Genomic DNA, 25823 nt, shown 5'->3' with positions numbered 1-25823 from the left:
CAAAGTCTATTTGGAATTCTTTCAAGGTAGGATAAGGTCTTTCTATCAGCTCCTGTCCAGATGTGGCAACAGTACTCCATCTTTGGACGTACCTGGCTTTTATATAGGTAGAGAATTGCATCAGCAATGAGATATCTACTGGAGGGATAGAAGGATCCTGCCATTTTTCCAGCAGCCTTAGCCACAGATTTGATGTACGTGTTCCATTTCAGATCAGATCAGACGCTTGTCAAAACATGAAGCCTACCCAAAACGAGAGCCATTCATTTCAATTAATGACAGACGGGGATTAAATCATTGATGATGGAAAGATAGAAGATTGGTTGTACATGCATTAAAATTAACCAGCCACCTCTTTCTCCATTCCATCACGTGTTCAAGATCAGAGGAGAGAGAATCAGAGAGAACTTGGTCGTTTACGGCCTTTGAAGTGTTACCATAGATAGTAGTGTTTTCAGTATAAATGTTTACAAATGATCTTAGGATGTGATTTGGGAGATCATTGACGTAGATCAAGAATAGAGTTGGGCCCAGGATTGACACCTGAGAGGCTCCTGTGAGCTTCCGATTTCTGTACATTAACTTGTATGAGCCTATCAGATAAATGATTTAATAACTGAAAAGACATTTCCAGCTATACTGTAGCTGGAGATTTTATGGAGTAGACCTTTATGCCATACCAGAGGCCTTTGAGATGTCAAGACCAATTGTCCTAGAAAGGAAGCCTCTATCGAGAGATTAGCTAATCCTATGAGATATAACTTAGCACACCTTCCGTAAATCTAGCAGAACGGAAACCATATTGCATGCTTTCCAACTGTCTTTAATATGGTTGTCTTCAAGTCCAACGTGAACAAGTTTCTGATGAGCCGTTCCACTTAAGTTAACAAATTTACCGAACTTCCATTACTATTGATTACTATATTGTCCTTTTGACTACTCTACACTCTTTAACCCTTATCCTTGAGTGGCTGATCGGCCTTGATAAGTGGTGACGCCTATGTAAAAAAAATATCACTGAAGAGATTATTTTTGATGAGATGGCTGACTACTTCTCTGTTTAACACAAATTCAAGTTACTTACTCATGACACACAGGAGACTAATTGGTCTGTATTGAGAGGGAGATGACCGATTACCTGAATTTTTAAATACGGAACATACTGATGAGGTTTTCCTGAGTGTTGGGGGCAATTCTCCTTAAGACAATGCTTAAATAGATTTGCAAGTATGGGAGCTAGTTCTGGTTGAAGCTTTTTGAACACTATAATAGGAATGACGTCAGAGCCAGTTGCTTTACTGGAATCAAGGTTTTTGATTAGCTTGCCAACATCATGCGAAGATATTTGTATGTTGCATGGTGTGTTTACAGACAGATGAGGAAATCATGGCTGCAATATTTGTTACTTTATTTTACTAAAAACACAATTTTGTGTGTCAGAAATTTCGTGAAAAATAGTGAATAATTCCAACCTGTCTTTCCAAGCTTATAACTCCTCGAAAAATGTCATTCAAGCCCTAATTTTCTTTTTCAATTAAAGGAGCAATGACCAAGGTTTCATTAAAAAAAAAAGAAGAAAAAAAAACGTGTTTTTTTTTTTAAAGGTTTTAAACTTCGGACTTTACAGGTAAATTTATTAAAAAAAAACACTACTTTTTTTTTGTTTTAAATTTGTATATATTATTTATTGACCTTTTCTCTTCAATTTGTCATATATAATACTTTGGTGAATAAATTAATTATTTACTTTTTAATAGACATTTCAAAATCGGAGGCGTGAATTATTCGACCCCCTGGCTTTCCAAGCTTATAACTACTCGAAAAATGTAATTCAAGCCTTATTTTTTTTTCAATTAAAGGAACAAGGACCAAGGTTTCATTAAAAAAAACAAAAGAAAAAACAAACAATGTGGTTTTAAAAAAAAAAGGTTTTAAACTTCGAACTTTACAGGTAAATTTCTAAAAAACACTACTTTTTTGTTTTAAATTTGAATATATTACTTATTGACCTTCTCTCTTCAATTTGTGATATATAAAACTTTGGTGAGTAAATTAATTATTTACTTTTTAATAGACACTTGAAAATGGGGGGGCGTGAATTTAAAAAAAAAACGTTTGTGTAAAATATTATATTCGATTTATTGGAAAGAGCATAACATTTCACATTGACCATGAAAATATCGTAAAAATAGAATGAATAGAAAAATTTTGATAGATTTTTAAAGTTTAAAAATTGAAAAATATTGAGTTCGTAAAATTCATTACTGTTTTTTAAAAAATAAAAAAAAATATTTCTATTACTTTTAAAACAACTTTAATAGTTTATTTTGGAAGTATAATCCATAAAGAAAATAAACAACCCACTTTTAAAGGAGAAATTACGAGTTTTTTTATATTTTATTCGCAGTTTCGTGTTAGGGGTGTCAAAAATTTCTACAAAAATTCTGATACACCTAAAACACAATACCAGTTGTTCTACTCGGTGAATTTTCGTAATTTTTGGATATATTACTATTTTCGACATGACAATTAAGTATGTAATATTGTTTTTGCTTAAGACGATATTTTATCGACTATATCTTAACAAGCACCAATGAAACTTTTAACGTGTTATTTCTTAAATACAATTTACGGGCACTTTTGCAATCGTCGTCATTGGTCTAAGGGAGATAATTCTATTTTACTTCAGAAATTGGTTCATTTTTTTTTTATACGAAAATTTGTGACGCTAAAACATTTAAATTTTGATCTTCAAAATAATAGTTCTGAACAATTATAATCTGAATAATAGATAAAATACTTATTTTTATTTTATTTTTATTTTATTTTATTTTTAAGGAGAGTAGATGTGGATGTATTTTTGGGCAGCCCAGTAACTCCCGCTCACCCTTCTTTATCTCTCAGTCCTCATTTTCAACGAATGAGAAAGGTTTCTGACAAAGGGGGAAAATGCTGTATATTCGGTCGGTAGTATTGTGTGAGCAATAACTAGTGGACACTAAATTCTCTTTCCATTCTATTTCTATCCTTGTTGCGATGTCATTAATAAGGGTGACGTTATCCACCTGGTCGTCAAGGATCTAAACCAGGGGTTCTCAACCGAGGTCCACATGGACCCTGGGGGTCCATGGGATATTTCTGGGGGTCTACAGGCAAAACATAACAAAACTTATCATTATTATTATAGTTGTTGTAAAATACTTTATTTGCATTAAATTAGTTTTCATTTAAAAATAAAGCTTAATTATATAATATTTCTTTGATTATTAAAACCTCAAAATTTATATTAGTGAAAAATAGAAGATTGTCTTATGACCAATAGTTATGAAGGGGTCAACCAAGATAAAAAGAAGGGAAAAGGGGTCCATGAGTAAAAAAGGTTGAGAACCACTGATCTAAACCTTGAACTAACTCCCAAGGAAGCTGTCCTATCAGCAGATGCATAATACCTGGGCTGCTGCATTGTCATTTGGTGACTGGAATCTGGACCATGCAGGAGCTTCTAGTAGGTCCTCTTGATGTCATATTAGTAAGAACTGCTACAGCTTTTCCTTTTCACTGGTTTACAAAATTCTTCCTTCTTCACTTTCTCCTTTGTCTCTAATCCTCTTCCTCACTTCTCCACCCCAACCTTGCTCCTAACAACTCTGCTGACCTCCTCTACAAACTTAACCATGAAAAACTCCAACGTGCAAAACAAGAAAAAGCACAGAACCACAACTTCCAATGTGGACCCCTAGTACAAGGTCTTCTCTAACATCATGGGTCTACGTTCCAACCTTCTACATGCTGAAATCCAATTATGGGAGACTAAATCTGACCTGCTGCTTTTGTGTGAAACTCGCATAAACTGAACTGCTTCTTTAACTGACTTTGCCATCAAAAGGCTATTCTTAATTTTTATTCAAACCTGATCCTCAAAACTGTACCTACATTATGGATAGCTTCTCTTGTGACAGGGGCATCTCCAAATAAGACCCCAAACATCACTAAATGTGCTTTAGTGTATAACTTACTTATAGCACATCATATATATTTGCTCTCTACGTCCCCACACTGATGGAGTAGTTATATTTGAGAGTATCGCTAAGCAAATTGACTACACCCTGTCTGCTCATCCCTTAACCAACATTCACATCTGTGGAGATTTCAAATGTTGCTAGTCCACTCAAAACAAAACCAATGAAGGGAGGTTTCGTCATGATTTTTCCTTTACTTATGGTTCAACACAGATCGTTAAGGAACTCACTCGGGGACCTGATGCTTATACACAATTTGCAAGTCTTCTAGATCTCTTTCTAACAACTAACCGGGAAGTACAAGGTGGAACGATAAAGTTGTCGCCCTAAAGAAAACAACACTACGGTTTTATTTTAAAACTTCTATTGAAAAAAAAATCAAGTCGAGTAACTTGATTATGTAGTAGAGCTGACATCTATTCAATGCAGACGCCTTCAGACTCAATCAGTGCCTCAATATGGGTGCAGAACTTGAAGCATGCCTTTTTCACAAGCGCTGGCAGGAGCTTGACAAATACTGGGCGGATGGTGGCGATCAGGCTATGGTATTGCAGAAAGTCACGTTGATGATGTTCACAGTGTATGACCAAACAAAGTAGTCCAGTGGGTTACAGTCAGAGGAGGAGGAGAGCTAATGAGAGACGGTTATAAAGTTGTAGCACTCTTGAAGTCAAGCCTAAGTCTCTTTGGACTTGTGGGCCGGCACCGAGTCCTGCTGCCACATCCAGGGTTTGTCAACGGCCACCTGATTACACCAGGAATCACCACACTCTTCACCACATTCAGGTACACTTTGGTGTTGACTTTAAAGCCGATTTCGAAGATGTGATATGGCATGATATGACCCTGACTTGAAACCACACCAAAGACCATAGCCGTGGCCAGAAACTTTGTTTTAATCACCCTGGATATGTTCCTGTTATTTGTGGCAATCCAGCAATGCATTTTTAAGATACTGGCAATGGTCCTGTTGGATCTGTAGAGAGCATGAGTTATACAGCGGCGCATCTCTGATCTCGCTCGTTGAACATTGTGCCACTTTCAGACATGATAGAAGGTTCCTATCGCTCTTGGGATTTGTACACAACTGGCCAACTAGTAGATGGTCTACAATAAAAAAAGAAAACCAGTTTTCATCAAACGGAAATGGAATCATGTCATCTTTTCTAGAGCGACAATTTTATCGTTCAACCCTGTATGCTTATCCTCATCCGTTTCCTCGAGGATCTTCTGATCCTTTTGTTGCCAATAAAGATAAAAAAAAAAATATAACAAAACCCCAAAAATCCCTTTCCATTGAACAGTGTATCAATACTCAATCGTGGACTGAGATAATATTCAAGCATTCATATCAGAACTACCTCTACAATCCATGTTTAAAAAGAATGCATCCACTATAGCATCCAACTTAACTGATTGCTTAACTATTGACATAGAAAAATATATACCCTTAAGAAATTCCAACAGAAACCGGACAGCCAGCCTTATTACATCGCTGAATGTGCTGCCGCCATTGCTCACAGAAACCACTACTTCAATTGCTTTAAACATAATAGATGTTTTGAAAGTAAAGTCACCTTTAGAACTGCCAGCAATTACTGCAAAAGGATGATAAAAAAAAAACGTGAGTCATATGCTCAGTCCATCAAGTCCAAAGAAGAATAGAGACCTGGCTCTCATGAGTTTTTGGTGAATAACAAACAAATCCCATCCAACCATAATCAACTAGCTTGAGGTAATTTCATCAACATCTGACAAAGTCAAACTCTTTGCCAAGAACTTTTTTTTTTTTTTTTTTTTACATAGGCATCACCACATTATCAAGGCCAAGAGGCCACTCAAGGATAAGGGTTAAAGAGTGTACAGTAGAAATTGGACAATATAGTAATCATTAGTAATGAAAATTTGGTAAATTTGATAACTTATATGGAACGGCTCATCAAGAACTTATTTACATTAGACTTGAAGACAACCATATTGTAGTCAGCCGGAAAGCAGGAAAACGGAAGACAATTCCACAGGCGTGCAGTCCTAAGAAAGAAGCTTTGTTCATGGAATCTACGTTTAGGTTTAGGCACAGATAAAGAGTGGGGGGAATTATTGATAGTGTTTACAGCTAGACGAGTGTTTCTTGTGAAAGTTTGGCGAGGGGGGACCATAGATTGAGGCTCAGTCGAACACTTTCCATGAAAATAACGATACATCAGAGACAAACTCGCAACATCTCTTCTGTGAGATAGAGGTTGCAAGGAAGAGAAAAGGACATCTCCTACGAGGCTACGAAGTCTATTTTGAACTCTATCAACTTTGCAACAAACTCAACCCTGTTCAACCAGGACCATTTATCTCCTGAATTTCCTCCCAAAACAAATAACAATTTGTGATATTGCTACACTCATCAACAACCTCGACGCCAGCAAAGCAACTGGTCCTGACAATATTCCACTTATAGCACTCAAAAAGCTGCAACCAGTGTTGACATCCATCTTTGCAAAGCTGTTAAACCAATGCCTAAAGGAGAAATGTTTCCCAACGCCTTGGAAAACTTAATTTGTTTGTCCAGGATTAAAAAATACTGGAGATCAGTCTTCTGCATCTCAGTACAAACTGTTTCTCTTCTCTCTATATTAGCACTTATCAAGGCCAATAGGCAACTCGAGCATCAACTCGACGATGAGAGTTCAAACGTGCACAGTATTAAAATTTGGGAAAGAGGATGGAACAACTTTCTCTTCTGCCTCTCTCTCACACTCTTTATCTTCTCTCTCTCTCACACCCTGAAAGATTCCTCTCCCCTAAGAATAAAACATATGTTCAATATCTGCTTTTGTTGTTTTCATTGTTTATACGGTCCCGGGCAACGTGTGCCATGAGTAAAGTGTTTGAATCCGTGATAAATACAGAAATTGTTAACCACCTCAGCAAAAGTAACCTACTCAGTGACAAGCAATATGGCTTCCGTCTTACAAGATCTACAGCTGACATGCTAACTGTAATCTGGTATAGGATCAGTGAATCTATAAACGGGAGATTTTCTCTAGAGCAATAGCTCTTGACATATCAAACGCATTTGTAAGGTTTGGCATAAAGATCTACTTCACAAGATTTCCAGTTATGGAATATCTGGAAATGTCTTAACTATCAAATCCTTTTTCTGCGATAGGTTTATACAAATATTTGTCGATGGGCAGAAGTCGGAAGGTCAAAGTATCAACGTTGCCGTGCCTCACAGATCAAGTCTGGGCTCAGTTCTCTCCTTATCTTCATCAATGGTCTCTCAAACCGCGTTCTAATTTCATTCAGCAACATATATGCAGACGATACTACGATCTATGGAAACACCTCAAAGGTTAGAAACAATTAAGATCTCTCTGAGTCTCTCTCCTTCGACCTTTCGCACATGGTGCGGTGGGGCAAAAGATGGTGGGTTAATATTAACCAAACTTTTATCTTTTCATCTCAATATACTGATCCCCACCGGGCCTTAGTTGATATGAATGGTTCTAGTCTCAAAGAAGCACTTTGCTTCGACAACCTTCACTCCTGACCTAAAACAGAAGACTTAGATCAAATCAGTTGCTAATGTCGACTGGGAAAATGGTTGAAGGTGTCTCACTCCTGATGCAACCCTCTACCTTCATAAGAGTCAGATATATGCTAAAATAGGGTACTGTTGCGACATCTGGGGAGGAGCCACTCACAGCTACCTGTCCTGCCTTGACAGAGTTCAAAATCGGCTTCAAAATCTGATAGGTGATGCCCTTTTCACCTCCCTGCAACCTTTGTCCAACAGAAGAGACGTTGTGAGCCTGGCTCTGCTCTGTCGTTATTTTCATGGCAAGTGGTCATGAAGCTTCAATCTATGGTCCCCCATGCCAGACAAAAAGCACTCGCCTAGCTACACAACCACCATCAACAATTTTCCCCATCCTCAATATGCGCTTAAATATAAACGCCATAAACAAAGCTTCTTTCCTAGGACTGCCCGACTGTGGAACTCTGTTCCACTAGCCTGCTTTCTGGCTGACTACATAGTCATCCAATATAATATAAACAAATTCTTGCTGAACCCTCCCCTTAAATAGTGAATTTCCATCACTGTGCATGCATTACCTCTTATCCTTGAGTGGCCTTCAGATCTTAATAAGTGATGCCCCCATCCTGTAAAAAAATACATTTAAGTAATTCAGTCAACCTAAGAGGGAATCTACTAAGATCAAAAACAAACCGTCTCGGATATGTGCATGGTCCATATAGACCCTTGTCTTTGGTGCCCCCCTCCCTCTCTCTCGCCACATTAAAAAACGGCCTTGTGCCTAATTTGCTCAGTGGGGAAGCAAATAAATACTGCCTCTCTGTAATTTGTTTAAATGTTTTCATTTCTATACATTTGGGGCATGTTCTTATGGGTTCAACATCTTGGCAATACCTCGTTCACCAAGCCTGTAGTTTCAATCTTTACGTCATAGCACCCTTCTTAAAATTTGGTGCAGTACTACTGCATCAGCATAAGGTCTTTCCTAAGACCTGCCAAAAATTTGCTGGAATCAAGGTTGTGTCAGAGTCAGTATCCAGCTGTGTGTAGAAATATTTCTCCATTTATATTTTATTGTTTCTCTTGTCTTTTTCTGTTTCTCCTCTATCATTCGGTGTGTTTTTAATTTCCCCAACTAATTTTTTTTTTTTTTTTTTGTATCAGCACATGATTTTTTTCTTTTGCGAATCGAGCAAGTCTTATCAACGTCTGGATATTTATTTTTCCTTAACATGAAGTTTGCCACAAGAGTTTGCTTGAAGAAGTTCTCACTTGATTAAGTTCAAAATTTTTAATATCATGTACAGAATCTGCAGCTGGTTGACTATGCATAACATGATGGCCATATAAGGCTGATGTTGGCTAAGTGGTTAACAACAGGTACTGAAAACCTGGGTGCGCTGAGTTCAAATCCAGCTCATTCCATAGAAACACTTTCATCAAATCCACACCTGACCTTGTATCTAATGTTCTAGGGATGAGTTAAATAAAATAACATGATGATCGCCATAACTATTTTAAAATCTAAATTCTTTCTTTCTGAGTACTTATCCTAGATTTTTAGAATCCTACTATTTCCTTAATTAAAATAAAATTAATCTGACCATGAATCATTGATATATTCATGTAAATCTACCAAACTATAAATATATTTTCAATGATCTTATCCCCAGCCAAAAGCGATCAACTTTGACTGATTTTAAAGTTCTGAATTTTGGGAAATGAGGGCTGATTATTTATAAAGGGTGACCCCCCCCCCAAAAAAAAAGCTAAATGGAGGCCATCTAGAACATATGCTGTAGAACGGAGAAAAAAAGGCCAAAGACCCTTGTGTTTTGATGTGATGTTTTGAATATAATAAACTAGTTATGACCAAAGTTTTATTTCATTCGGACAAAACACTAAGAAACGGGGGCCTAATTAGAGTTTGGGCCCGTTTTTTGGAGGTCACCCTGTATTGATCAGACTATTGTTTTAATCTTGAATGTTATTTGAGCAACATTTCCGTCGGTTTGGTCTTTGACAGTCTTCAGGCATGTTGATTGTTGTTTGGAAAAAAAGGAGAAAAATTACTGCCTCTGTAGATATTTTCGTATTCTTGGAGTTTGTTTTATCACTGTGGTTTTGTATGCATGAAAAAAAATTGGTTGACAAAGGGGAGACAACTCCAACAAAGATCGACAGGGGATTATGTCTCGTTCATCAGAAAAATTTTAAGGGTGTACAATTTTTGTTTTTCTTACAATTTAGAGGCTCCCAAATGCTATTAATTTCTAAGCTTTGTCTGCTTAGTAATTTTTCTTTTTTTTTTTTTTAGCATTTGTACTGACTTTTTGACAGATTTGTTTTAAATGCTCAAAATCTGGCAGTCAGATAATATGGAGACCTATAATCTTTTTACTTATGCAAAATGTCAAAAAGCATGTTAAAGTTATGGAGAGTAGCAAGTGGATTTGGGGTTTACTCTTGCTATTCCATTATTTTGTCCTTTAGTCCTCACATTCCATAAGTTATGTTTGACAAAGGGAGAGGAAGAATCAGTTTTTTAGGGCAGCTGCTGTTTTAAGTCTGGAGCTTTTCAATGCTCTCCTCTTATTGGTTTTCATAATTCAACTCTCAATCTTTCCATTTTTGATATATATGAAGTTATAATCTCATTGGCCCTTTTTGGCTTAAGTAGTGGCTCATTACTAAAAAGAAATAATAACCATAAACTACATAAGGGTTAGGGACAATTTGGGGAAGATTGTTGCAATTACTTGCAGATAATCTGACTGAGTAGAAGTATGAAGGCCACCACATTTATGGATTAAATCAAATATCAAGTATTTACAAGAAAATATGCCCATAAAAAACAGCTGAGCATGCAGGGTTCTCTTCCACGAGTGAAAAGAGAATTTCAAAAGGGACCAAGATATAGCAGAGAACTTCTCTGTCAAGGAAGGTGAATGCTGTAAAGGTGAAACATACCTTGTGCGATGCATGTTATGCAAAGAAACTGTTTGTTTTTCTTGGTGCGCATTGTCATGATACACTGACGGTTGAAAAAAAGCATTTATGCTATGATTGTGATGAATCAACAAAAAAAAAAAAAAAAAAAAAAAAACTTGCCACGCACAGGTGGAATCCTTGGACCGAATGCTGTAAGTTTGTCATTGGAGGAAATGATGGCTTTGACACTGGGCATGTCAATCATGAAGTTGTACATTGGGAATGTTGATAGCAGTGAGTCAAGTTGTGATGGACATGAAAAATTGGATTTCAAAGGTTCTGAATAAAACTAGGAGGGCAACCAGAGCTATCCTAAAAATTTCATTCTGACAAAAATTCACTTTCACCATAACTAATGTTTGTGCAATTTTTTTTTTTTTTTTTTTTGCTAAATCCAAGGAGCGGTTATTGAGAAAAGTGTGAACAAACAGACAAACAATTTTGGGGCAATCTTACCCCTATAATGCCCTCTAGGGAGCAAACCAGAGTTATCCCAGAAAATCCATTCTGGCAAAAATTTACTTTCACAATGATTAATGTTTGTGCAACTTTTTTTTTTTTAAATCCAAGGTGTGGTTATTGAGAAAAGTGCAAACAAGTGAATTACTAGTATAATGGGATCATATTGCACCATCCACACCGAGTGTCTCTAACTTTGTCAAACTGCACCACATATAACAGGTGTTCTTTCGATCATACGTTGTCCCATCACAACTTGGCATACTCATCATCTTCACACGTGTTTCCATGGTGGGGCACTTCGCCTCTCGACCAAATTGTCTTCTATCCTGTGTAGTCTCTGGAGTAGTTAAAAACATCCTTTCTCTTCCTTTCAGAGCACCCCTTGTCTCATCCACTCAACACCTCTCTCCCTTTCTTGGGAGGGGGATGGTTGCTCACATTGATATCTATTGGCAACACCCTGAGTTACTTCAAATGCCCCTTCTAATACAAACATCTCCTCTGACATCCGAGATAATTCCAATTCTGTCCCCATTTTTAAGACAATATACCATCTGGTTTGCCTGTAACAAGCCCGTAATGACAGCTCGGCAGTTGGTCCTATTTTGCTAGCTAAGTTTTTGCATTTCTCTGCACTCCTTTGCCCCATCCCGTCCAGTCAAACATCCCACCTCACTGCATGCATTCATGACACCATAGTGTCACACTAGGTCCAATCCCTCCTTTGTTAGGGAACCAATAAATGAATCCATAGATATTTTTAAAGATATGAAAAACTGAAGCATAAGAAATTACCAAAATGATTGAAAACAGTTGATATGCTATAAAACAAAACAATCAAACCTAAAAGGTTCAAAATAATTGATACTCTTCGATTTACACATGGTGCCTCTGACTAGACAGGCAGGCAAAACACTGGTCATTTAGCCTTGGATAAGTCTGAGCTTCTTGATCGTCTATCATCAAAAGCACAAACGTTTTTACATGTGAATGTAGAATTATAACAAATCGCAAGAAGCAAAAAAAGGTTCCAATTAATTTACTTACATGCACTTTTTGCGATCAGAGTTTAGCTAGAATACAATTTTAAAAGCTAAGAATTTGTGGGTGCATTTTCCATTGCTCATGTAAATAAGCTCAATAAAAACACACTGAAATAATACACTCAATTGTTATTTAAACAGGCAATCTAGTGAACACAATTTATCCATATTATATATTTTTCTTTGCCTGTCAGTTCATTCCACTTTTTCTCAGAAACTACTGAGCTGATCTGGTTGAAATTTTGTCTGGATCTTTCTTATGATAAGGTGCATCAAACTAAGTAATATAGTATCCGTTCTATACACAGTTAGGGATTCGTCACCACAATACCACATTTACTCTAGAAGTTTTCTCGAAAACTGATCTGGCTACCTTTGTTATGATAAGGTGCAGCAAACTCAGTATTATGGTATTCATTTGATGCAGAGTTAGGGATTAATAGGGATTAGTATTTAATACAAAAATGAGTATGAATTTAAAAACAGGCACAAGTCTAGTATGTTCATATTAGGCTTGGTCATTTAAGATAAAAAATGCAACAGCAAAGTCAATTTCTCGTAAAAGTACACACATTGTAGTCTGTTTATTTCATTTGAAACAGCTGATGATTTTGTAATAAACTGACTCGACATCAGTTGGGTTTGTGTGGCTTTGCAACAGCTGGTCAATTTTTTCACAGCAGTTTGAGCCTGTTGTTCCCAATTTGTTTTGTGACAAAGATAGTTTTTCAAATTAAAAATATAAAAATAAAAAAAAATTAAAAAAAAAAAAAAAAGCGACGATGAATTTCTTTATTTCACAGCATGACAAGTCCCATGAGAGTGACAATGAGCCAGGCTGATTGTCAAACCAAAAAACTAAGGGTCTTCAATACAGAATGAATTTTAGAGAACAGATATTGTTCTTGATCAAAAATGACATTTTTGATTGGAGTTTCAAAAACCTTTGGACTCAAAAGGAAAATCCTTTTATCAATATCCAATTGAAGTTGGTTAAAATCTTTTTTTAAAACAAATAAATGAATGTTATTTTTTCTTTGGTAAAAAGCTGTATAGTTTTTATAAACATTCAAACTAAACGTTTTTCTTTTTGCAAGTAAAATATTTTAGCTGAACTCTCAAATAAAGATTGTTTTTTTTATTTTTGTCATAAAATATCTTAAAATGAAGAAAACTTAAGTTTGAATTGTGCAAAAATGTCATTAATTTGGAAGACTAAGAAATACCAAGAGATTTTATTTCTTTGTTTAAAGAATTTTTTCTTTTCTCTTATCTGCCTTTTATATATACAAATAATGAAGGATCAAAATATTGAATAGAGTAAAAAAAAAAAATTAAAAAAAAAAAAAAAAAAAAAAAAAAAGCCCTGTGGTTTAATGGCCTGTTGCTATGAATAATTTTTCTTTTTTAATGGTTGATTGGAAGCAGCAGTCGAGAAGTTTCACATTGCAGCTTTTTGTTGTTTTTAGGCATGACGTTTGTAGATTCTCGTACAGGTAATATCATTCACTTTAAGAATCTGAAAAGGAAGTAATGGAAAGTATAAAAATAAAATGAATACAATTTAGATTTGTTTTTTTTGGGGGGGGGGGGGTAAACAGGAAAAAATGGATACAAAAAAGGAAAATAAAAGAATAACCAATGCTAAATTTTATTGTATTAACTTTTGAGAAAATAGGAATCTCATGTTGGGTTAATTAATAACCCTTTTTAAGTTAATTATGAAGTAAATAAAGAAAACGTAACTTTCTTCCTTAAATGACTGACTTCATACTGGAAGTTATATTGACGACGACAAAGGAAAACAAATTAATTAACAATGTAACATTTTTTTTTTTTTTTTTTTTTACACAAAAACGTAGTAAAAGACACGTCTTTTTATTTACATGTTTCCAACATGAAGAGAAAGGACACGTCACATACACATGATTTTATAAATACAGTCAAAGATTATTGATAAGTTTTTAGATACAAATAATTCAGAATTCCAAAAATTCTCAAGTATGGAGGAGGTAATTACTAGGAGAACAGTTTTATGACAACAAAACCGATGTTACAATACCCACACATATTAAAAGATATTCTTATTAAATAGTTTTTTGTCTTTTTTTTTTTCATTCATTTGAAAATGCCTGTCACAAAACTATTTTTTAATGGTTCTTTGACATCTTGGCTAAGTTCAACCATTTGGAGCTATCTTAAGTAAGTAAATGTGGTATTGTGGCGACAAGTTGATTCAAGTTAAGAGTAAAATAGACAATTATAGGATGACCAAAAACACCCGTGTCCCCAAACTTTTGTATGGCCTGGTACCAAATTTGTTCCAAATGTAATTTTTTTTTATATTTCCTGCAAATAAATATCTCAAAATGCAGTATCTGTTTTAATACTACTCTTTATTTTTTTGTCTTTGGTCAGTGAAGGAGGTATCTCTAGACTGAGGCAATTTTTATTTTTGTACCAATCCAGAATGACCCTTTTTTTAGAAGCTAGGTTTTCTCTACATTAAAAAGCAACTTTGTGTCTAACTCTGCCATCATAGAGTGGAAATGGAGACTTTTACAATAAAAATTGGTATTGGACAATGTAAAGGAGGTGGGGTACAAGCTGTGTAAGGAGAGTGTGACATCATGAGTAAGGTGGTTTCTGCTTTCCAATTTGTATATCCTTTCACATAAGAATTTCATCAGCGTCGGATGTGTGAGGCAGTGGCTTATATCTAAGTCACTTTGGTGCCTCGTCCCTTTTCCATAACCATAATTCATTGGGATTTGTTTTCTGGAGAGCCAACAAACTAAATAAATTTTATATGTGTTGTCCTGTGTCTTATTTGAGGATAAGTTTCTTTCCAAACATATTTCATATCAAAGATGGCAGGTTGGATTGGTTGTTTTTCATTTTACAGCATATCAACCCTTTTCAGGTTATTTAATGCCGAATCCAAAGATTTTGAAGAAAAATTTTTAATAGAATATATTTGTTGTTTTCAAGTTTATTTCTACTTAACCAATAGTTGGGACCCTAACTGGTACTACCACTCCGGATCAGAGTGGACCTGGGAGCAATGGCAATTAAAGGGTGGCTCCAGACTCCCCAAAGCCTGCAAGCTGGGGCCTCATCACTGGATATAGTTTAAGGTCATATCCAGGACCATGGCAGGTTGGAAAATAATCACCTTGCCATCATCGGACCAGGTGTGGCTGAGGCGTGAAGCACAATTATTTAGCAACCGGCAGCTATATAACATTGGGTTTCAACATTAAGTAAACAAAGAGTTGATACATTGTAAAACACATTAAAATATTGAATGGCTTTCTCCCAGGCTGGTTTAAGAGTCAGATTTGAGGACGAGTCATATATCAGAAGAGAACATCCCAGATTATGTTAGATGATCTAATATAAAAAATTACAGAAAAAAATGGGAGAAGACATTAGAGCAGTAAGGTTAACAAAACCAGCCTATATAACGTAATATTGTTGCTCATCACCTTCTCTAACAAGCCTAAATTTGAAGTTGTTACGTGACTAACTCATTAATAAGATCCAAAAGAACTTTGAAATTCAGTGAATAAAGAGACTTATTTTCATTAATCTGTGTTCCTTGATACTGAAAAACTGGGTATATAACAAAACTAATTACAAAAATTCTTTTATATAATTTTGTTTGAGGAAAGTGATAATGGCTGCCAAAACTGCTGTCATGATGAAATCAGTTGAAAACTTTTACAAAAAAAAAAAAATTTTACAGAAAACAAAAAATAAAAAAATAAAAATAAAACACTTTTACAGAATAAAAAATACGTTTTACAGAAAAAAAAATTTTTTTACAGAATAAAAAAAAAAAAAAAAAAAAAAAAAAAAAAAAACTTACCATATGCATTTTGTCATCCTTTACTTCTCGAGACAAAATTGAATCAGGTGAACCTTTCTGATCTTGTACCAATGCATTGCCATCGATTTTGCATGTTGTCTTTAAAAAACAAAAGGAAAAATACTGAATAAGTACAAAAATAATTTTAAAACAATTTATTTTAGAAAATGTACAAAAGGGTTGAGGTTAAATGGTATCAAGGTCATTGACATTGCACATAGAATATTAGAGTTCAATCAATCGATTGATGTTTCTATTTCCTTTTCGAGAAGAAGCCAGAGTCTGTTTTCCAACTCTCTAAACCATACTAGATCTTTTATAGTCTTCAATATCTCATTTACAAAAAGGTATGACATCTTGGCATAAAAAAACCCAAAGAGGGTTGATACGCCATAAAATACACAAATCTAACCAACCATACGTATCATATTTCACCTTTAAAAGAGCTATATTTTTATTTAAAAATATTATATAAATGTCATGTTTTGCAGAGTAAACAGATTATATATATCGTCATTGTTGTTGGCAGAACTCGGATATGAGTATACATTTTACTCATTAGGATTGAGCCAGCCGTAGCTACAAAGTGTTTTAGGTGATTTACAAGACGCAACTTTGTGTCCCACACACTTCAGATGTCACCATTCACAGTAGCAAATGTGCTTTATATGCAGGAAGGCATCTTGCAGCATATATACATACATACATGATGATTGCAACGTCTTGTCAGACGAGTGCCACTCCCTCAGACATTTAGAATTCATGAGCCCAAATGCCTGAGGGAGTATCTATACAAAGATGATGTGACAGAGTCTTAGCTTTGTACGACAGCTAAGTCTCTCTCTCGGTTCAAAATGTTGAGATCCAGCAACAAGCAAGAGCAAGATAGCCAGCAACAAATTAAACTGCAGACCAGCTTAATGCGGGTATTGGTCTTCCGCTTTATGGTTTTTTTAAATCAGAGATTTGCTTCTCCTAGAAAGGTTGCCTTCACCACGGCTTACGGGAGCCCTCTCCACCCCAATACACATATACACACACACAAATATACACGGTGCTAGTTGGCCGTTGACCCAGAAAAAGAGTTCATTCGCCCTTTGGAAGGTCTTGTTTTTAATCCTCCAGGGAGACTAGCCGCCCTCCTCACCAAACAAGTCTGGTGGGGGAACCAGTTTAGTCGCCGGTGACCCGACCATGAGGCAGGTAGTACTGGGTTACATGGTACCAGTAGCATATGAAATGACCTGACACATACATACATACAACAGAAATGCAGAAAGTGTCATTTTGGCATATTCAATCTAAAGCACTAAAAGCATAAATATGATATAATTAAAACTTATTTTTTCAATTAAATGTGGAATTTTTACTAGCCCTGATAGTATTATACATTAACTTCATATGGAGGACATGTAAATGTTTTTATTAAAAATGAAATATATATATATATATATATATATATATATATATATATATATATATATATATATTCAGGTTTGAGGTGTTCAAAAGTCGGGACTAATGAAGACAACAAGGTTGTTAGATAGTGCTCAATAAAAAGAGCAAAATATTTTTTTTTTATTATTTGAGGAGAAACAGTTATATATGGTCGCTACATAACCTCTTGACGCCAAAAAGAAAAACGTTTTTCTTTTTGGTGGCGAGAGGTTCTGGGTCGCCTTAGGAAGTCTCTTTGACTGAAACAGATGGCTATTTATAGTGACCATATGTAACTGTTCACACACACACACTCTGCATCAACGATGCAATAAATCTTGTCCCTGAAGGACATATAAATTTATTAATATATTGAAATGCAAAAATAAAATCAATTAGGGGTTTGGGTTTTTTGTGAATCGATTTGTTTTATTTTATTTTAGGAATTTTAAAACTAAACACAGTCAACCCTGAACAACCCACTGTTGTCTTTAAAATTGAACCATTTCATTTAAAGGTTGGTGAACTACATTTTAATATTTTCTTTAAAAATGGAATTAGTACACATGGCGGGTGTAAATAGAATTTAATGGAAGTGTGTGTGTGTGGGGGGGGGTCAAATTTTCCAAGTACCCATTAAACATAGATCCAAGAGTCGAACTCCCGAAATTAAAAAGCTATCAGCATCACTGTGCATGTGTATATATCTATAATATAAAGCTGAATGTCTGCATGTGTGTGTGTGTGTGTGTGTGTGTGTGGTCACGAGTAGACTCCTATATGGTTGACTATTTTAAAAACCCGATTACATATAATGATAGATGCATTGAGACACAGGAATGGGTATGTTTGATATGGCAGAACAGTGGTTCATTAAAATTGTGGGGTCTACGTTCGCGCCTGGTCAACAAAGTATGAATAAAAAATTTAAAAATTAAAAAAAAAAAAACGTTTACAAGTGTTTTTGATATAGATGTACATAAGAATACTTTGATAAGTATGTTTTAACTTAAATAGGGATGGTATAATAAAATTGTGGGGTCTGCGTTCGCGCCTGGCCTCCATAGAATGGAAATAGGCACAAACTTTAATAAAGACTTTTCATATCTATCTGCGTAAGTATATTTTGATAATTATGTTTCAGTTTGAAGAAATATGGTATAATAAAATTATGGGGTGTTCATTCGCGCCTGACCTCCATAGAATGGAAATATGTCACAAAGTTTAACAAGGTTTTTTAATATAGATCCACAGAATATTGTGATAAGTGTTTCAGTGTGAACATGTATGGTATAATAAATTATGGGGTTTATCTATTTTCTTTTTACTTTCATCACATTTTGCTTTGGTTTTGATACCCCCAAATTCGACCCAAATTTACAACCCTTCCTTTTCATAATCATACTTTCATAAATCAGAGTCCATTTTCTGTAGGCTGTTTTTGAACCCAGTCAACGACAGGTACATTTGGCTAGTATATATATATATATATATATATAATTTGATTAAATTTCTACATCAGTTGATACTGATAGCTATTTACCTTTACTTTTCTGCCATCACCCGTTGTTTCATCAAACTCCTCATCAATCTTAAATTGAATATCTGTCGTCTTGAATGTGGTGCTTGTTTTGATGCTCCACGTGCCATCCTCAATTTTTATCTCTTGGGTTGGAGTAGCAGCATTGGCCATCTTCCGCATGACCATACCAACACCTGGAAAAAAAAGAAATTTTATTTAAAATAATACAAACAAAATATTAAGCTTCTAACACTTTACAAACTGTCAATCTACATCTGGTGATTATCTGGTCGTGACGAGAGCCGATTGCTATAGTTGAAATTGTAGGAATTGTCACCTTCAAATAAAACAAGCCGGTACTTCTGCAGTTTAAAGCCCGTTTTTCCGTAAGTTTCGCTCGGTGGATGACAGAAACTGCCGGATTATACCTAGTGGACGGAAGTCAATATAAAAAAAAAAAAAAAAAAACTAAAAAGAAAGAAAATAAAACAAACACCCTACAGTAATAATTTCATAAATTTTACTGTTGGGGGGGGGGGAGAGTTTTGTTTCTTTGAATGAGTGAACAAATATATTTTTTGTTCTGTTTGTGTATGGAATGTTATTCTGGTATTTTTTTTATGACCTGCCCCAGCGTAGTATAAACACCCTCAATCTCTCCATCTAAGAACAGCTTTCAGAATAAGCATTCCCAAACTCCCCATGTTAAGAACAGCTTTCAGAATGCGAGGTTGGGGATGCTTATTCAGAAAGCCATTCTTAACATAGGGAGGTTGGGGGGGGTTATACTACGCTGGGGCAGAGCGTACAAAAATACCTCAGTGTTGCCAGCAGCCGGTTTTCCTAACAAAACGCGAGGACCGTTTCTGATGACTTGCAAATAAATTCCAGCCTGGAATTATTCATTTTCCTTCCTTGTCAAAAGATTTGTTGCTTGAAGAAGCGCAACAATACTCTGCCCTTTCTTTTCTTTCCTATTTAAACTCTCCTTTCTTGTTTTTCTTCCAATTTTTACCGTCTGCTAGTTCACGTCTCTTTTTGCTCACTCTGCATAATCCAACGGTTTCCATTGTTTGTTGGGAGTTGCCGAGCAAGACTCATGGAAAAACGGGCTTTAAACTGCAGAAGTACCAACAGGCCAAAAGAGTTGTGAGAATTTAAATCTCCAAGACCGTCCATTAATTATTCATGCGAGACAATTGACAGCTAATATAACCTTTATGAGATGCAAATTTTAAATTAGACAGAAGAATTTCAAGGTAGAGTTGTAGTCTGAACTTGGAATCAATCATTGGAAACAATTTAAGAAACTTCTTGACTAAAAACATTAAATAACTGATTTTTTTATGATAGTTCATACAATTCCTTAAATAGTTTTTCATCATCGACGATGACAATGATGATGACGACGATGATGATGATCATTATCATTATTATTTGTTTTTTTTAGTAGAAACTGACTTCCAAACTAACCTGCAGATGTGATTGGCTAATCACAAAAATAAATTTGAAATTGAGAAAAATTTCCAGATAATATATAAGATCTGCGGCTTTTAGGACAGTTAAAAAGATTTTTATAGGAGATAAATTCTGTGCCATTTTTTTTTTTTTTTTTAGATGAGGGAAGGGACAAAAAATTATTAAAATAAATATTCTTTAACCCCATAAGAGCAGATATTCTTAGCCTTCGGGCCAAGATCAAAGTGTAGTATCTGTTCTGCAGGTGCTGCACTTCAATTTCTTGTTCTGTCAGTGGAGGAGAAATCCTTCATGACTGAGAAAATTTTTAATTTTTTTTACCTTTCTCCAAGTTAAAAAACGACCGTGGTGTCTAACTTTGTCCCGTGGGGAGCCAAAGTAAATAGGAACTCTAAGTTCGAGTGACAAGCTCCTGTTTTTTAAGCAAATTTTCCTTAACCTTATCACTAATACAAAGTTCGAGTGACAACACCCCCCACCCCCTTAAAAAAAAAAAAAAAAAAAAAAAACGCTCCTGTACCCCATTACTAAGTCTGAATTTAATTTGTTTACTACTCCAAAATTGTTTTTACACTCATTGGTTTACTACCCTAAATTGCTACAACAGAGACAGGGGAAAAGGAAACAAAGCAAAATTAAAATAGTAAAGGAAAGAGAGAAAGAAAAGAAAAAGAAAATAAAAAAGAATAAATAATAAAAGAACAGTCTAAAGAGCAGAATTTATTTTAATGTATTAGTAATTTAGTAAATTCATTAATACAATTAAAATAAAAGAAAACAGTGTTTGTTGTAATGTAGATATATAATAAGCTCAATAGGCATATATATCCTAGAGCTATTTTATTGAGTCGTACAATTTATTGATTTTGTTTGTTCTTCCTTGTGAAACCGATTATTAATTTTAATTATAAATTACCAATCATCTTACTCAATATATATATATATATATATATATTATCTGTGACTGCTTGATATCTGCACATATTTCACACCCTATTAAAACATCCTCCATTTAAATAAGGTGTGTACCTGTAATTGATTTAAGGAAGAAACTATGACATCTGTGCTCCTGTTGATAAGTGTATATAATAGAGATTATACACAACAACTTAACAAACTTAGTGATGAATATAAAAGACTAGAATATTCTAGTTGATAAATACTATTCATTTATGGCTTAAAACGAACACATATCTAAGGCAATGGCGGAAGACCTCTAGTCAGTAGTTGAATGGGGACAAAAAAGGACGATGACATTCAAAGCTGCCACGACTGAGCTTGTTTCCTTTAATAATTACAAGAAACCTTCTAAACCATCAATAGCTATGGCTAACGATAAATTACCTGAAAGTAATTTGTTCAAACTTCTCGGCTTAACATTCACAGGGAACATGAGTTGGAATAGATAGATACATCGAGGGCATTGCCACATCTGATGCAAGGAAGGTGGGCTCTCTACCATGCTAGAATGTTACTTATGCCTTAAAGTATTCTGTATTCACAATTCGCCCATGTATGGAGTATTGTTGTCACATTTAGGCTGGTGCATCTGCTACAAGTCTCTTACTTCTGGACAGAGTTACAAAAGAGAGTCGCCGACGTAATAGGTCCTGAACTATCAGCCAGACTTCAGCCTCTCTCAACAATGAAATGTTGCATCCCTCTGCCCGTTTTACAAGTATTTTAATGCTAGATGTGCCAACAAACTACAAACCCTTATACACCCCTCAACGTAAATACCCCGACAAGCAGCAAAATCCCACCCCTACGCAGTCGAGATCCCCAGATGCCAGAAAGCCTTCTACTCTAATAATTTCTTCCCCAAAACTGATAGACTTTGGAATTCCCTTCCGGGTTCCTGTTTCCCTGAATGTATTGCCATGCAGAAGTTCAAGTGTAATGTAAACAGACATCTTGCTGCTCAACTCCCTACAGTATTCTTGCAATTTTGTCCCAAATAGTAGCTCCTTATATCAAAGTGACACTGTGCTTTGTTTGGGGTGAAAATGCAATTAAAGAGAGATGGTTGTGGGGAGGAGGGGGGATTAACATGTCACTTCAGAACCCCCCCTCACACACACACACACACAGACACCAGCAGCATGACTGAGAGGAGCGACTGCTTTGAGAAACAGACAAGACCCTCTAGCACAGGCATTACTTCAACTCGCATTATCTATCAAGGTTATACTCTAACCTCTGAGCCATCAATCATTCAACAAATTTTGTCACTCGTTCTGAAACCATTTTACCTAGAATCATAGACTTACACTCATTATGTAACACCTTTAACTTTTACCATTGTTTTTCAACTCAAAAGTCCGGGTGATAGGAGGGGGGGCGTATTTTTTGCCATTCTCTAAAGCATCTGAACTAGTTTGGCATATTAAATAATTTGAACTATTAAAGATTTTACAATTACTACCAATTCCTGTCGTTTTTAATTCATTTCTCCACTAACACCCTTTCACTAAGTTGCCAGTATCAGGGTTTGTATAAATTTTCAATATCCATTTTCAAGGACTTTTCAAAGTTTTTCAAGACCTTCTCCAGACAAAATTAAAGTTTTCAAAACAAAATCTGCTGTGTTTTACAATTCGAAAAAGTGGTAAAATTTTAAATATACAAAAAAATAAATGTTAGCATAGCCAATAAGAGTTATTTTCCAATCTATCTGCATTTTTTGGGAGGTTTTAAGTAGTTTTAAATTCATCTCAAACATTATGGCTTTTAAATTTCCAACCAAGATCGTCAATTTTTTTTAACCCATCTAGCCTCATTTTAAGTTATCACATTTTTCTGTCGTGATGGAGTGTGGGGTCATGATTGGAGAGTCTGGTCTGCAGAAGGAAAGTTTTTTTTAGTGGGGGGTGACCATTTTTATTTATGGCACAATCACGTTGACACACTGGTTCTCGTCAGATCACTGAAGTTAATTAACATTAAGCCTGACCAGTATCAGATGGGCGACCATTTGGGAAGGCTAGGCACTGTATGTACCTTCTGGGAAGGTTGGGCGTGGGGCCACCACCCTCACCTCCTCGCTACAAAAACATCTACAAAAAGTTGTAGATGGCCTATGCTCTTCCAGGGGCTCAAGAGCTATGGACTATGCACCCCCCCCTTAAAAAAAAGGGAAATTAAATGAAAACAAAAATAGAGGGAGATTTATTTCAATTTAATTAAAAATAATTTGACACAAATTTTTACTGCACATAAATACAATTTTCAAGGGCTTTCAAGACATTTTTCTTATTTTCAAGGATTTTTCAAGGTAATAAGAATAAGGCCTTTTCAAGGATTTTTCAAGTCTTTTTTTTTTTTTTTTTTTTTACACAGTTATCACCACTTATCAAGGCCCGGAAGCCACTCAGGGATAAGGGTTATTGCAAGTACATTACGTTAGTGTGGAGATTTGATGAAGTGTTTACTTAAGGGGGCAGTTCATTAGGAATTTGTTAACGTTGGACTTGAACACATCCAAGTTGCAGTCAGGTGGGAAGCAGACAGAACAGAGTTCCACAGGCGTGCAGTTCTAAGAAAGAAGCTTTGTTCATGGAATCCGCGTTTTGATTTAGACACAGATATAGAGTGGGGGAAATTTTTCACAGTGGATTCAGCTAGACGGGTGTTTTTCGTGAAAGATTGGCGAGGGGGGGACCAGAGATTGGAGTTCAGACGAGCACCTGCCATGGAAATAACGATAAAACAAGGATAGGCTCGCAACGTCTCTTCTGTGGGAGAGAGGTTGCAGGGTAGAGAAAAGGGCATCCCCCACTAAGCCACGAAGTCTATTTTGTACTCTGTCAAGGCAGGATAGGCTGTTTTTAGCAGCTCCTGCCCAGATATGGCAACAGTATTCCATCCTTGGACGTACTTGGCTTTTATATAGATAGAGAATTGCATCAGTAGTGAGATATCTTCTGGAGCGGTAGAACGATCCCACCATCTTTCCAGCGACCTTGGCAACAGACTTGATGTACATGTTCCATTTCAGATCAGGAGTAAAGGTCAAACCCAGAAGCTTGTCAAAACACGGGGCCTCACCCAGACGAGAGCCATCCATCACAATTGATGCCAGATGGGGATCAGAGCGTTGATGATGTAAGGATAGGAGTTTGGTTTTGGATGCATTAAAGGTAACCAGCCACATCTTCCCCCACTGAACCACGCCAGTCTGTGTGAATCCTGCATATGGACTAGTGGAAACCCTTTTTTATAGAGCTAAAGGGTCAGTAAAAACTAGATCAGAGTGAACTTTAGGATTTTTATACAAATTTTACTAAAAATCGACAATGTGATTTTTAATTGAAAAGAATTGCAAACAAAATTGTTAGACAGTAATCCAGTGTGCCCGTGGGTCAGAGCTACCCCATCCCTAGATTGCTATATACAGATGGTGATGGTGAGACATCTGGGTCACCAGATTGGGGGGGGGTAGTCAAGAATGCTCTGTATATATTGATGTGTAAAGGATCTTTATAGATCACTATTCATGTCTCCACCTTTCACTAACGTTTGAACTCATTTTGAATTCTTCTTTATCCACGATCATCCCTATAAGACATTGGTGTTTACAACAGGTGCTCTTAAATTGTAGAAATATGTTTAATCTGTTTTAATAAATGTTTTTAGTGTATTTATGTTTTAATACAAAAAAACAAGTCAAACGAAGTTTTAAGGTTGGACCAAAATAGCATTTACTCCTGGCGCGCGCGCGCGCACACACACACACACACACTAAGTTTCCAGACTTTTTCATATAAGCACTTTTATTGATAGTATGTACATAAAACTCTAGTCCCTTTTAAAGTGATCTCCTCCGGCTGCAATGCATTTATTCTACCGTTCCAACAACTTCTGGAAAACCCCATGGAAGTCCTCTTATGTGAGCATGTCAATGACCTTCGTCACAGCCTCTTCCATCTCCTCAATTGCCTCAAATGACAGCCTCTAAGGTTTTCCTTGAGCTTAGGGAATAATTAAAAGTCAGGGAACAAAGGTATAGACTATAGGGACGGTAAGGATCTGTCTTGATGCCCGTCTTGGTTAAATAGTCTGTTACAAGGATGGAGTTGTGACTGCACCTTTGGGACAAATTTTGTGCAAAGCTTCCGCATCTTCAGTTTCTCGTGAATAAATGTGTGTACAGTTTCCACACTGACATCAAACTGTGCACTTATATTGTCTCTATAGACAGATGATAATCCTCACCTATGAAATTCTTTATTTGGCCAATCAGTTTTGGTGTTCTGACTTCCTTACTATTCCCACAGTGCTCATCATCCCTCACAGATTCTCTGCCTTCTTTGAATCGTTTATGCTTGATTCATGCAAGATGGTCCAAAAGCAATCTGAAGCATTCCATACGTTTCTGTGGAATTTTTTCCAAGTTTAAAACAGAAGTTTATTGCATATCATTCTTCTAAAGTGTCCTCACGTCCAGATTGCATTTTGGAAATTC

The 25823-nt window shown here is 35.8% G+C and overlaps 1 protein-coding gene across 1 annotated transcript in view; it reads right to left on the bottom strand.

The window, feature by feature from the left end:
• Positions 1-12828: 12828 nt before the first annotated feature.
• Positions 12829-25823, bottom strand: part of LOC145276862 (sodium/calcium exchanger regulatory protein 1) — a 36124-nt gene continuing 23129 nt past the window's right edge. Inside the window, exons 2-4 of the mRNA XM_080128265.1 lie at positions 18902-19074; positions 15922-16020; positions 12829-13569 (exon numbers count right to left, since the gene is read on the bottom strand). Of these exons, the coding sequence (XP_079984391.1) occupies positions 13516-13569; positions 15922-16020; positions 18902-19074 (326 nt within the window). The 3' untranslated portion in view covers positions 12829-13515. The remainder of the gene's footprint in view (positions 13570-15921; positions 16021-18901; positions 19075-25823) is intronic.

Source organism: Euprymna scolopes, chromosome 1, assembly GCF_053919585.1.
Source record: "Euprymna scolopes isolate OS-2025 chromosome 1, ASM5391958v1, whole genome shotgun sequence".
In the NCBI taxonomy this organism is placed as follows: domain Eukaryota; kingdom Metazoa; phylum Mollusca; class Cephalopoda; order Sepiida; family Sepiolidae; genus Euprymna; species Euprymna scolopes.
The sequence above is the reverse complement of the archived record's forward strand: the minus strand, read 5'-3'. Positions and strand labels throughout refer to the sequence as shown.